Consider the following 13168-nt stretch of genomic DNA (forward strand, 5'->3'; position numbering starts at 1 on the left):
TGGCACATGTTTACTGTCCTTTCTCCCTGATAGTACATACATGGGAATAAAATAAGCTTTTTTTGCCTGATAGATTTCTTCAGTTTTCGATATTTATTCCACCGAAAGGTTCCAGATCACCCAACAAATTCTAATGTTAGAAAAAAATAAGGCACATACAGTTTCATTTGCTGTATGTTTCATATGCCTAGCCAAGTGTGAAAAAGTCCTGATGATTCCCCGACTCCTGGGGAAAATATTCTGTAGACTGACTACATTAAATTTGGAGGTGATCTCTCTAAGGTTTTTCAGCTTGAAGTTGGTATTTGTTTGAGTTAAAGTCTCCACAACTTGCGAACAGGCTGTCAAAAGTCCCTTCATCCTGTTTGAAACAGACCTGCAAGCTTCTAAACGAGTCTAAATGCTTCCATATCCAGTTCCTCCTCCTCCTCATTAGTAAAAGTATACCCAAGGCTTTCATCTGACAAGTTGACAGAAACATTCTGAGTTTCAGCTTGGAGCTGGAAAAAAAATCAAACAAAAAAAAAAAAAATCACAAGCTGCTTCTCTGATTTCTTTTTTTGTTTTCACGAAACCAGCTGTGAAATGAAGGGCTGGTTTTATTCACAATAAATTGAAAATGTGTGAGAAAAGTCAAAGATTTTTGGCCTTAGCAAAAACAGTTCTCACACAACTATGTCATCCTTATTTCTTCATCTAAAAACATGGGATAGGAAAAAATTTAAACATCTAATTTCCTCTGAAGAGAGGTGAGATTTAAGATTTTCAAAAATAGTAAGGTTAGGACATGTGTCAATATTCTTCAATGGAAGGACAAATCTGTATTAAATATGAACTATATGTGAAATATCTTTTGAGGTTTCATCAGGTTTAAAATCTATATTTTTTTAATAATACAAGGTTAGAATGTTCTCACAGTCATACATACAAATGTTACATACAAATGTGTAGAAGGATGATGACGATATCTTGGTAAAGGCGTTAAAAAATCATGAAATAAATAATTTTTTTAAACTAATCTCACACTGAATCTTTTAAGAACAAATCCAAACTTTATTTTGAGCCTTTGTACTCATTTGTGGGGGAAAAAAACAACAAAATAATTGTTTTGAATAGAACCACCAATATCAATTGTTGGTCTGAAAACAACAACTCTGGTCTGAAAACCTCTGTAAAAACTTAATACAGAGGCAGGGACCTTTGACTGTTCCTTTCTGCACATTCTCTAAACATCCTTCAGAGTTTGGAGTTCACGTTTATGCTTTTTTTATGCTTTCGCTCAGGCACCTAAAATTCCAGTACATTGTTGCATTTCTTTACTGGTGAAGACAGACGAGTTTATCGTCTTTCTCAATGTAAAAGTACAAACCAAGAGGAAAGTAACACTGATCTAGGAGAAAACCAGAATAAACTAAGAAACTAACTACTAGGAAATGGAGTTATATAGCAACAGCCCCACCAGACGATAATGAACAGAGGTATGAACTGACAAGAAGATGGCGAGACCTTTTCTTCATTTACAGAACAACAATGTGAAAAGATTTGTGACACTGTGTAATTTCCCATTCTGAATTATTACGTTAAATTTGCATGGCTGCTATTTTTTTTGTTGTTGTTGTAAGGCAGAAGCTGCAGTAAATAAGCAGAAAGCCCTTGATGCTTGCTTGATTTTCTCAATTTAGACTGAAGGTTGACATGATGAGTTAACTGACTGAAAGCACTTAAGTTGTTTTCTGATCATCTCCCAGTGGATGGACTTAAATGATGCAAGCACTTCCCATGTGCTGTAATAGCTGGCAATACAGGCCTGTGTAACTTCTCTGACTTACAGAACGGCTCAGAATTACCTCAGTTTTAATGTCGGCTAAAGCACAAACATTACAGATATGTAAAATAAAGTGTGTTGAATAATTAATAGAAGTGCTCACCTGCTGGTTTACTGGAAAATTCCTGTTAATCTTCTTCACCTGCAAAATTTAACAGGAGCATCAATACCCACTGTAACATTTGTCACAAAAAATTGAAAAAACCCATTGTGCCTCCGTGCAAAGAAAAAAAAGTAAACATTACAGTGGCAACATATTAACCACACATATTGAAGCAGAACTCAATTTATTCAAAGCATGCAAATTTCAAAATGAGATAGATCCAGCCACTTTCACGAGGTCCTGAGGCTCTTCCTTAAAAAAAATCCATTTAAAAACATCAATTCTCTCTCTCTGGTAATAAAAGCAGAGAGAGCAGTCAGGCTTCAAATTAAAACCCTGTGTTCAGATCACAGGTATCACTCGCAACTAATCCACAGCTACACTATCAATATAACTCTTTGTTAGAAGCAGAGCACCAAATTAAGATGTCCATTCCCAAGTCCATCCTCCTACAGAGACAAGAACAAGCCAGGGGAGTGAGCAATTGTTAAACGACACTAAAGTTTGGGGAGAGGAGAGAAGAAAGAAAAGCTATGTTTTTACTTCAGCAGAGAAACTGTGAAAGGGGGAAAAAAAGACTGATGTGAGGTGAGTGCAAATATATGGGAACAGTGACAGCAGGTTTTCTCAGATACAGCTCTAGGGTCTTTAGGCTGCAGGTTTGTGAAGCTTTAACTCAAATCAGGAGAGATTTATCGGTTCACTTCTAAGCTTCTAAACTCAAAATCAATAATCCACCTCTTTCTGTTTCTAAAGATATAGACAGGAAACTTCGGCCTCTGCCAGGATGTAAAGAGAAATAAATGCGTGATCAATTTATTTAATCTCTTACTGGTAACAAATTGTGTTGGTTAGAAAATATTATTTAAATGTTCCCGATGATGCTTTTTCTTGAATTTGTCCTTGTTTATGACTTCTTATTATTGAAGATTCACAACATTTAGACCAAGACAGATTTGAAATTAATATTTACTATATATTTAATTCCATTTTAAGAAACTTCACAAGGAACCATGTTTTTAAAAACTGCACCAAAGAACCAAAACCCTGTAAATGACAACACAAGAAGCATAAGAACCATGCTGACTGAGCTAACCAGCTGCTCTTGCATTTTAGAACTGCCTACTTGTCATTGCATTAAGTGTGAAGCAGCAGTTATGCAGAAAACATAATTGCGACTTCAAAATCATCTTGGAAACTTTTCCTTATGCCGAAAACTTATTTTTGGGAGGGATTTTATTGTACTTAAATCAAAGTACACAACAAATAGTAACAATCTGACACACTCACCATGTTATTGCAATGGTGGCAAACTATATCTAAATTGAGATTTATTGATTCTATACAAAGGTCTGGCTAAAACCCTGAAATGTAGCATTCTAACTCAATCCATGTATTTCTTATGTGCTAAGCATTAGATGATTCCTATTTATTTGTACATCTGACTCAGATTAAAACTGTGAAGCATGAAGAGATCTGGGACGTGTTCACATCATCAACACAAAGCAATTGGTGAACGCACTTTCTGAACACCTGATGCCTCCAAAAACTGTCAGATCATTTAACGTTGCTGCTAAAAATAAAATAAAGTTTACAGAAGCAATTCAACGTTTTAACCACTGAGAAGTGCAAACAAAAATCTACTACTGTTTGTCTCCTTTTTTTAATGTTCTGTAAATTCAAATCCCTTTAATCTTTGGCTGCAGTATTTATGCTTTTTTTTTTTCTAAATGCTGTTTCGTTTGAAAATATTTAATGCTGTCATCTCTTTCTCATGCACTGTCTTCTATTTTTAAGTATCCTAATTAATTGTTAAAATCACTAAATATTTCCTGCTGAGGGAAACTGGTTTTTACAAATAAACTTGGTGTGCCCTGTCATGAATAACACAAGCTCTATATCAAAAGTAGGAAGCATTGTATCTTCACTTTAAAGTATTCAAAAAGTACTAAAATTATATATTTGTGGCTTTAATTCATTATGGCAAACTTAAATACCAATGTATGCATTTATTTGCCTTATTAGCAATGTTTTGTTATCCATCCATGTTACAGGAAACACAAATTTTACTTCAAGATTCTTTTTAAACTCACACAAAAAGGACAACACCTAATCTATAAGAAGGGAGAGTGATCCCAGCCCAATGCCCGCTGACTGAACTTAGAAATACTCTTAACAGTGGGAGCTGCTGAATGTTACTGAAGTAGAGCTTTAAAGATTTCCACTGAATTGAATCAGCACCTCTGAGCCCAAGTGTTCAGGCTGCACTTTGCTAGAAACAGCTGGAAACTTGGAGCTGAGCTGTGATTAAAAGAAAAAAAAAAAAACATAGGCCTGTATTCGAGGTCAATGCGTAGAGAAACCCGACACGGTGTGAAGAGTAGAGCGCCCAAACATGAACGCAATGAGTCATTAGAAGTGGCTCGTCATCAAGCCTTCTCCGAACATCACATCTGATTCACAAATCGTGTTTGAAAATAAAATGGCAGACGGACTTTGGCGTGCAATAGCACTGCTGCGCGGCAGCTGACTGGTGGGAGTCATTAGGCGCAGTGGAGCAAGTGCTTCCTTTCATAATGTCCTCAATGATGCCTTCAAATGCCTCGCTAAACAAATTCAAGAGGGGTTTCATGTACCCTGAGATGGCCTCTCCAGCCACTAGACCAGAACATCACTGAGCCTTTATGGGGGGTTGTCGAGCGCAGAGAGTAGAGTGGATTTTCCTCCTCCGCCATCGCTCAAAGAAATGAAAGCGTCTCGTCGTGACAAATGATACACGTTTGACTGCAAATAGATTGTTCAAAAGACTGACATCTGCAAGCAACAAAGCACTCTATTCCTTAATTTATTTTCGAAATGCTGTAGTTCAAAAGGCTGCTTTTATTTATAGAAGAACATACCCTCTATACATGAATAATATCTTTCCAGATTAAATTAGACGAGACCTTTCCTGTCTTTGGTCAGTTAGGATTACCAAAAATTACTTCTATTTGCTAAATGCCAAAACAATCCAGCGTGAGCAACACACTCACATGTTCAAACAATTAAATATAAGCACAAAGAGGACAGAGAATGTCCATATGTCATAACATTTAGCATGGAGATGGATGGAGATGGAAAAACCCTTCAGAAAGGAAAAAGGCATTATTTCAAATGCAACATGACAAGATAGATTAAAGACTGAATATTCACTCAGAAAAAAAAAAAAAGAAAACCTTTGGAAGTCCTTTGGTCTGATACAAAGGTTTGACCCAAGTCACAAAGTGTGAAAGGATAATTTATGAATACTAAAGAAATGTAAACCTATGTATTTGAAGTTCTATTGCAAAAACGGATAGTTTTTTAAAATGACCTAGCAGGGCAACATCAGTGTGATTTAATATTAGTGAAAAAAGGGTTATCTTGCCATATTCTCTTTTTATACTGCACATGCAAATATCAGGTTTCAACTAAATATATATGGGAGTTAAATTTAAAAGTAGAGTTTTCTTACACTTTTTCAAAGATCTCTCTAGGACTCTGTTGGAATTACACAATGATGATTAAATCAATAACATAGTTTATACGTCCCAAATGCCTTTTTGGTGTTCCCTCAGTGTGATGAAAGCAGGAGGAAATCGGACGACCGAAACGAAACTCGTGCAGTAAATTACAAAATCTCCTTTCAAAGAGCCAAACAAGTAATACTGAAATGCACTAGTGGCTCATCAATTTCATTCACAAAACCAACCCTAACAATGAGATTTTCTGAGCAGCAATCTGCACCTCATGCATCAGTCTATGTTACTCCTGCAGCTCGATCAAACACCTTTGTAAATGCCAAGGCTGCAGTGAGAAATCCAGTGAGTCATGTGTGTTATGTTTAGTGTGTCCCTCACTTGGCCCTCTCCAATTAACCATGGTTCCATTATCCCCCCCACCCCACCCAGACACAAAACCATCCCCATGGCCACATGATAATTACAAAATCCTCAGTTTTTATTCTGCTGCTAGCTTTATGCCACAGTCATGTCCCTTGGAGAGCCAACACAAAAGCCTGTTTACGTCTATGAGGTCTAAAGCTTCGCAATTCCTTATTAATTCTCAGAGATTTCTACAAAGAAACAACTGAAATATGTTGAAGTTGTGTAAAGAGCCTGAAAATAAATGAATTGGTTGTTGCAGCAGTATAATTTCACACTGAAATGAGAAAGAAATCAACTACTGAGTACTTATGACTCGGTTTCAAAAATCCAGTGTTAAGGAATAATAGATTTTTTTTTCTTTTTAATAAAAGAAATACTGCTACAATAACAGGAGCACTGTTCTGCTTTAACATTTTACAAGGCTAATGCATGCAGTGAGAGGAACCATAGAGTAATATCTTTCCAAACTGATGATCTGTCTCTCGATCATCCAGAGTGTGTGTGTTTTCTACTCATCAGCTCAACCCAAGAGCTTCCTCCATGGTCATGAAGGAAAGGTGAACCATGCCTGTGATGGTTTTTGTATTTGCTTTAGATAATCTGAAAAAAAAATTAAGGAATAAAAGAAGATCATTATCCTGATTAAATTTTATCATTTCAGTAGAACAGGATATTTTTTATATATATTTTTCCCAAATATAAAAAGCTAATTTGAGCATTTATTTGAAGAAAATTATCAACAGTCAATTTAAGACAAAACTTTTAGTTCTCAAATAACACAAGATTGTCTTTATTTTAAAACTACATTTTAATAATGTTTAATGTTTTTTGTTGTTTTTGGATTCCTGGGATCACTTAATTCAGGAGTCAACAACCTTTAGAATCCAAAGAGTCGTTTTTAGCATAGAGGTACAAAATGTTTTTTGAGGAAAAGATTACCGTACATCGGGTTTTAGAAGTATGAACTAAAAGCTATTTGTTTCGATTTTCAAACTAAAGAACAATATTACTTTCATGTTAAGGATTAAGTCTTGAAAAAAAAAATACTTGCAGATTGGCATAAAAAATGAAAAAAATAACAAAAATGTCTTTTTCTCAATTATTTCTGGCAAGATTAGTTTCACTGTTGTGTAAATTGATATAAAAATGCTGCTATAAACTAGCATTTTGTATTCATCATTTTTATTCAATCACATAGCTATGATCTTTTTTTTTTTTAGCTGTTCAGCTATCAAGAGTCAATGTGGAGGTTTTAAAGAGCCACTAGGGGCTCTGAAGCTGGATACTTGAACAATTTTAATTCAGTCAATGGTCCAGCTCTTCACAACAGTCACAGCTGCTTAAGTAGCTCACCGCTATCAACGAGACCCGTTGACCCCAAAATAAGCATTTTCTCTGCAGTTCTCTAACAATCAACTTTGGTAGTTTTTTTTTTTTTTTTTAATTTTCATTTCATCCTACTTACTGTGAAGGCCAGTTAAATAAATGTCCTCATTCAGCCTAATGGCAGTCAGCTAAATACACATATACATCCACAAGGATGGATTTCTCTACAATGTTCACCAGAGATTAAGCTACTGCATTAAAAACACATTCATTTTCAGACCTTTTTCACATCTTTAAAGCAGTGTCTGCTAAAGTGGCATGCACAATTCATTCTTAACGTAGTGTCAAACATGTAAAATATTTCTAAATGATACACCTTCACAGAGATTTTATGCAAGCCATTCTCCATGACTGAGCTCAGTCGGCTTGATGCATTTTCCCACATTAGCTTTAGTATAGCTCAAAAAAAGATAAAGCCTGGCTTCATCTTTGCTGTACTTGTACCTTGATGCCATTATTGAAAGATTCTGTATGATGGATTTTAAATAACACAACCGGAGGAAGTGTAGGTTAATGGTATTGCTTTTCGTGCAATCTCTGGCTCTGAGATAAGTGTGAAGACACATTATTACTCGTCTACATTACCTAATACCGTCTGTGACATTTCCAAGACAATCAACAAGACTGTGTGAGTGCTGCGTTAACAACATGCCCAATATCCCCCTGTTTTACGCAGGGGACAGGGCTCTAAAAGCTGTTGTTGTTTTGTACTCACATTGTGCTTGGTGAGACTGGAAATGTTGCTTGCTATTGCTTGAAGCCAGTCCAAGCAGTCTTCAGCAGTGGGAAACTGTACGACTCCGCTACAAACTCCGTCCACAGCTATGACTTGGAAAGCATTTTTCCTGAAAGCGTCAAAGGAATAAAACATTACAGCAGGAGTTTTCTTTCAGTACATGTTGACATAACGCTCATGCATTTTAATGTGTTTCAGGTAGCTATCAGAATCTATTTTACAAGTTGAAAGGAAACAATTATTATTCATCGTCTTCATTTAGTACTCTTATTCCCAACCCTTTAGTTGATTTTTTTCCCCCTGTTTTTGAAACAATTAAATTTTATTTTATTTTTTTCTGAGAGCAACACAAATATTTGAAATAAATAACACTGATAATAACATGGTTCTTTATAGTTGAAATCTGAAAAAAAAGTGACGTTAGTATGTATTCCGCTCACTTTACTCTGATACCCCTAAATCCAGTGCTACCAAAATCCCTTGAGAAGTCATCTAATTAGTGAATAGTCCACCTTTGTGTACAGCTGTTCTGTAAAGGCCTGAAATGTTTGTTAGTTTACATCAGTGAACAATCACCATCACGAAGACCAAGAAACACATCTAAACAGCAGAATAGACCTGTGGTAATTCTGCAGGAGCAGCAGAGATGGGAGACTAATGGGTTGGAGGATCTGTTAACAGAGAGCACTCCACAAATCTGGTATGCATGGAAGGGTGGCAAAAAGAAAGAAACTATTGATAGAAAGTCACAATATGGCTCTTTTGCAGTTTGCCCCAAGCCATGCATGGAACACAGTAAACATAATAAGAAGAGACTCTAATCAAATGAGACTAAAATTAAGATCAAAGCCAGATTCCGATCAAAGCATGTTCAAGCGCTCCAGCAGCCCAGACAAAATCCAGACATTTGTCAAACTGAGAATCAGTGGCAAGACTTTGAAATGACGATTTGTGGACACTTTTCCTTTCAATCTGACTGAACTTTAACTATTTTTAAAGACGAATGGGCAAACATTTTAGCCTCAAGATGTGCAAAGCTGGTTGAGATGTATTCTAAAGAATCTGCTGAGGGAGTGAATACAAGTAGATCCCTTACTCTGATTTTTACAGAACAATTTCTCCCTATTTATTCATATGAATGACATTGTGTTGATTTATTGCATAAAATCCCCCCCAAAAATGCATAAAAGACCCGTATTGTAAAACGACAAAATGTGAACTGTTTAACAGATATAATGACTTTTGCAAAGCAGGATATCAACACAGAAAACATAAAAGCAATGAACAAAGATACGTTATATTTATGTCGATGTTTATAATTACACATAAGTCTAATTACTTCAATCTATAACACAACACAATAAAAATGTATAATGCTGCTTGAAAACTGCTTCTTCATTGTACAAGACCTTCAGTAACAGGTAGAAAAGTTTGCATCCTTAAAATATAACTCCTCCATTAGTCTGTATTTGCTTCTCGACACTGCGGGCAGGAAAGTTTTGCTTACCAAGGCAGAAAACTGCCTTACAGCAGATCTAAACTTGATAACTAAAACCCATAAATTAACATTCTAATTTTTAGTTTAGAGACAGTAAAGGAACAACAACTTCAGTCTGAACCAACTGTGAGGTTTTAAATGAGATTATATTACTAAATGTTTTATTTGCTCCATCTGTAAAAAAAAAAAAAAAAGCTAAAGTCCTAATGTCTTTAAAAAAAACAACACAATAAAAAAGAACATATTTAAAGTCTGTGATGCATGTTTATCATCATTCAGCCACAACGAAAAACTGAAAACCTTGCCTGTAATATGGCCCATAAATCCTAAAAAACTTGTGCAATATCCTCAGCCAGCTGTCAGTTAATGGGCTAAAACCGGCCAAACCACAAGTGAGATCCATTAACGTCTAATCCGCAAGATTACTGCATCTATCACTTACAGGGTAATAAAAATGGAAATACATTTATTGACAGCTTAATGGCTTAATACGTCAAGCATGGAAAATTCAACAGATCAATTCTGATGCATATGCAAAGAAACACTGTGCAAATAAAACTTTGGGAACAATTTTTAATGTTTTGATCCTAGTTGACATTTAACAAAGAAACAAAGTCATAAAATATTATTGAATAATACCAGCAATTTTTACTCGCGTCATTCCGTTTTAATGACAATCAAAATTATGCAAATTAGGTTTAGAAGGCAGGCTGGTGTATTCCTTAATGGTTTTGATATTTGAAAACAAGCCAAAAATGTTCACAATTTTATTGTTACAACAGTTTGATAGGTGTTTGGGGAAATGTAATGTGATACAACAATATAAAGTAGTAAAAATTGTGGAAGGAAAGAGGAAAGGGAAAAAAAAACACAATTTTCAGAATTTTACAAAATAGAAAATCTGAAAAGTGTGGATCCAGTCCCAATGAGCCTTCTTGGTAGGACCACCTTTTAAAGCAGCTATGGATTTTGCAGAATGTCTCTACCAGCTTTGCAGATCTAAATATTAAATATTTACCACATTCTTTCTGGCAAAATAGCTCAAGTCAGTTTGGAGTTTTGTATCTTGCCACAGATTCTCAGTTGGATTTTGTCTGGACTTTAACTGGACCATTTAAACATGTAGATATTCTTTGATAAAAGCTACATTTGGGCTGCTGCTCACAGTTGTTTCAGTAAGTATTCTATTGATTAATCAATGAATCACTTTAAAAATCTGCAAAGTTTTCATTTAACTACTTAAGCTTATAGAAAGTTTAAAAAGAAAAAGAAGCATTTTACTGTCTAAAAAGCAATAGCTTTATCATTTGTAGAAAAGGATGCCTCTGTGGCTAAAAAAAATACTGCGTACTGCATAACAACAACATGTGAAAAGCTCAGCCCTTTCTGCTTAACTTGTGTAGAGGTGATCTGTTAACAGTTTTTTCAAATGACTAATTATAATTGGTAGCAAAAGGCGATAACGGGAGGATTGGTGAGGTTAAAATGATGCTACTTGAGGAGTTCTGGGTAGAGCATATTTATAAAGTAGGTTTTTCATCTTAAAAAATTTACATATTTTTTGTCAAGTTTTGGCTTAATTACTGCTTTGAGTGTGTTCCTTCAACAAATGGCCTGTTTTAGAGCCTGTATACTCTAGTTAACAAATATTCAAATACCAAAGCAGTTGGTGAGTATTCCTCTAATCCATTAATTATGATTAATCCGATTACTTATTGCAGTTCTAAACCTTTTCATTGTAACTTTCTCTGAAGGTCCTTCAGGAATTCCTCAGTCTAAACTCTTTTGCAGCCTCTAACAGGTTCTCTTCCAGCATTGTCCAGTATTCAGCTCCATCTTCCCATCAATTCTGCTCAACTTCCCCACAGCATGATGGGGAAGTTGCCACCATATTTCACAGGCGGAATATTGCAAAGATCATAGGGTGATGTGCAGTGTTTGTTTTCTGTCACACGTGTTTTTATATGGGCAAAAAAAGTTCCATTGCTGTTTCATTGACAAGCACCTTTATATGTGTCAGGTGTCCCCTATATGGCTGATGTAGGGGAACCTCTTATGGATTTCAACAAATGACTTCTTCTTGCCACTCTGTCATAAAAGGGGCTGCACAGCTAATAATTGTCCTTTTAACAGATTCTCATGCCTGAGCTGTAGGTCTCCTTCACAGTTCACATGAGTATTTTGGCATGCCCCTCTGATTAATGCGTTCCTCTAGCCAGCCTATCAGTACACATACGCCAATGGCTTTGTATTTCAGTAGTGCCATGCTTTTTTTCCATTTTGCCAATGATAAATTGAAGAGTGCTGTTTCAGACATTTAAAGTTTGGGACATTGTTTTTGATCCTGACTTCTCCAAAACTTTATCCCTAACCTGGCTGTTTGTTCCTTAGCCTTTCTAGTGTTGCTCCATTTTTAATGTTCCCCAAAAAACTTCTGAGGCATTCCAAAAAACAGCCATGTTTCTACTGGGATGAAAACTAGCAGACGCTGTTTACTGTTTACCATACTTCAGAAAGCAATTGATTTTCAGATTTTGAAATTGTAAAAAAAAAAACAGAGCCTTTACTATTTCTTCTAATTTTTGCACTTGTGTGGATTTGTAAAATGTATTTAAATCGGTGGTTTTGATGCAGTTAAATAAGGAAAAGGTAAATTTGAAAAACGTTAAAGTGGTAAAAATAGTTTTGCAAGTCACTGTACATAATTTGTTAAAACAATAAGCTTTATATATGATTTGATTATGAGCATTATTAAAGTGTTACATGGCTACTATAAATGTTACAAACTGGTAATAACATATTAAATGCTGTGTGACATTTCCAATTGTTCTAAAATATTATTGTAGGACTGTCCTGTTTTATGAAAATAGGTTATTGAGCTGAAGAAGTACGCAAAGGTCTGTTTTATTGCACTTTAGATTTGATCTATGAGGGACCCAAACAGCTCATAAATAGAAGGCAGTTTTATTGGTGGTTTATATTAGTGGCTTAGTAAGTAAGATCGTGCTTACTGCTTTATTTAGTCTGTTTTGTGGGTTTAGTTCAATTGGAAGCAAAGTAAGTATGTAAAAAGGATGTTGTACTAGATTTGTGAACTACTTACCACACGAAAAGTTCATTTTTATCAAAGAGAGCAAAGTATGACCAAAGGAGCCACGAAGAAAAATAATAAAAAAACGGTCTATTTATAGATGGACCTCTGCAGAGTGCTCCGTTTTAAAATCCCCAAGAAAGAGATCTCAGCACAACTACTATACTGAGCCTTGAAGAATAAAAAAATAAATAAATAAAAAAAACAGCCCTGTGCTTCAAGATTCTGCCTCACAGCTCACCTGCTAACGTCAGAGCCGGGGATGTACTGCGACAAGCGTGAGTGTAACAGAGGAATAAGGCGCAGGTCCACCCATCTCTTCTCCCACCGAAGCCCCGGAGAAGTGGGCCAGGACGAGCAGGACAACGTGTCCTGTAACAGCGTGAAGGATAAGTTAGAAGAGGATTTTATTTTGTGTGTGTGAGGTCTTACACACATATCAAGAGATGCCACTGCTGCAGCTACTGGTGTTGCAGATGTACAAACAGGCTGCAGATTAGAGCTGATTCACCCCTTTTCAAGCGGTAAAGATAGAGCGTCGTGGTTATCAGTGCGCAGTGACAGTCGCATGGAAACAACTCGCTGGTAGTGAGACGCTTGTTGCACGGCTACAGGACAGTTATG

At 35.9% G+C, this 13168-nt stretch overlaps 1 protein-coding gene across 2 annotated transcripts in view; it reads right to left on the reverse strand.

Moving 5' to 3' along the window:
- The window catches only part of sntg1 (syntrophin, gamma 1), a 43056-nt gene that overhangs the window by 15987 nt on the left and 13901 nt on the right, over nucleotides 1-13168 (reverse strand). For both annotated transcript variants that reach the window (XM_088014345.1, XM_088014344.1), the window contains exons 9-11: nucleotides 12786-12916; nucleotides 7935-8064; nucleotides 1929-1967 (exon numbers count right to left, since the gene is read on the reverse strand). In XM_088014345.1, coding sequence (XP_087870471.1) covers nucleotides 1929-1967; nucleotides 7935-8064; nucleotides 12786-12916 — 300 coding nt within the window. The remainder of the gene's footprint in view (nucleotides 1-1928; nucleotides 1968-7934; nucleotides 8065-12785; nucleotides 12917-13168) is intronic.

This window comes from Poecilia mexicana, unplaced genomic scaffold (assembly GCF_051168715.1).
Source record: "Poecilia mexicana isolate PSO_F unplaced genomic scaffold, ASM5116871v1 scaffold_17, whole genome shotgun sequence".
Classification (NCBI taxonomy): domain Eukaryota; kingdom Metazoa; phylum Chordata; class Actinopteri; order Cyprinodontiformes; family Poeciliidae; genus Poecilia; species Poecilia mexicana.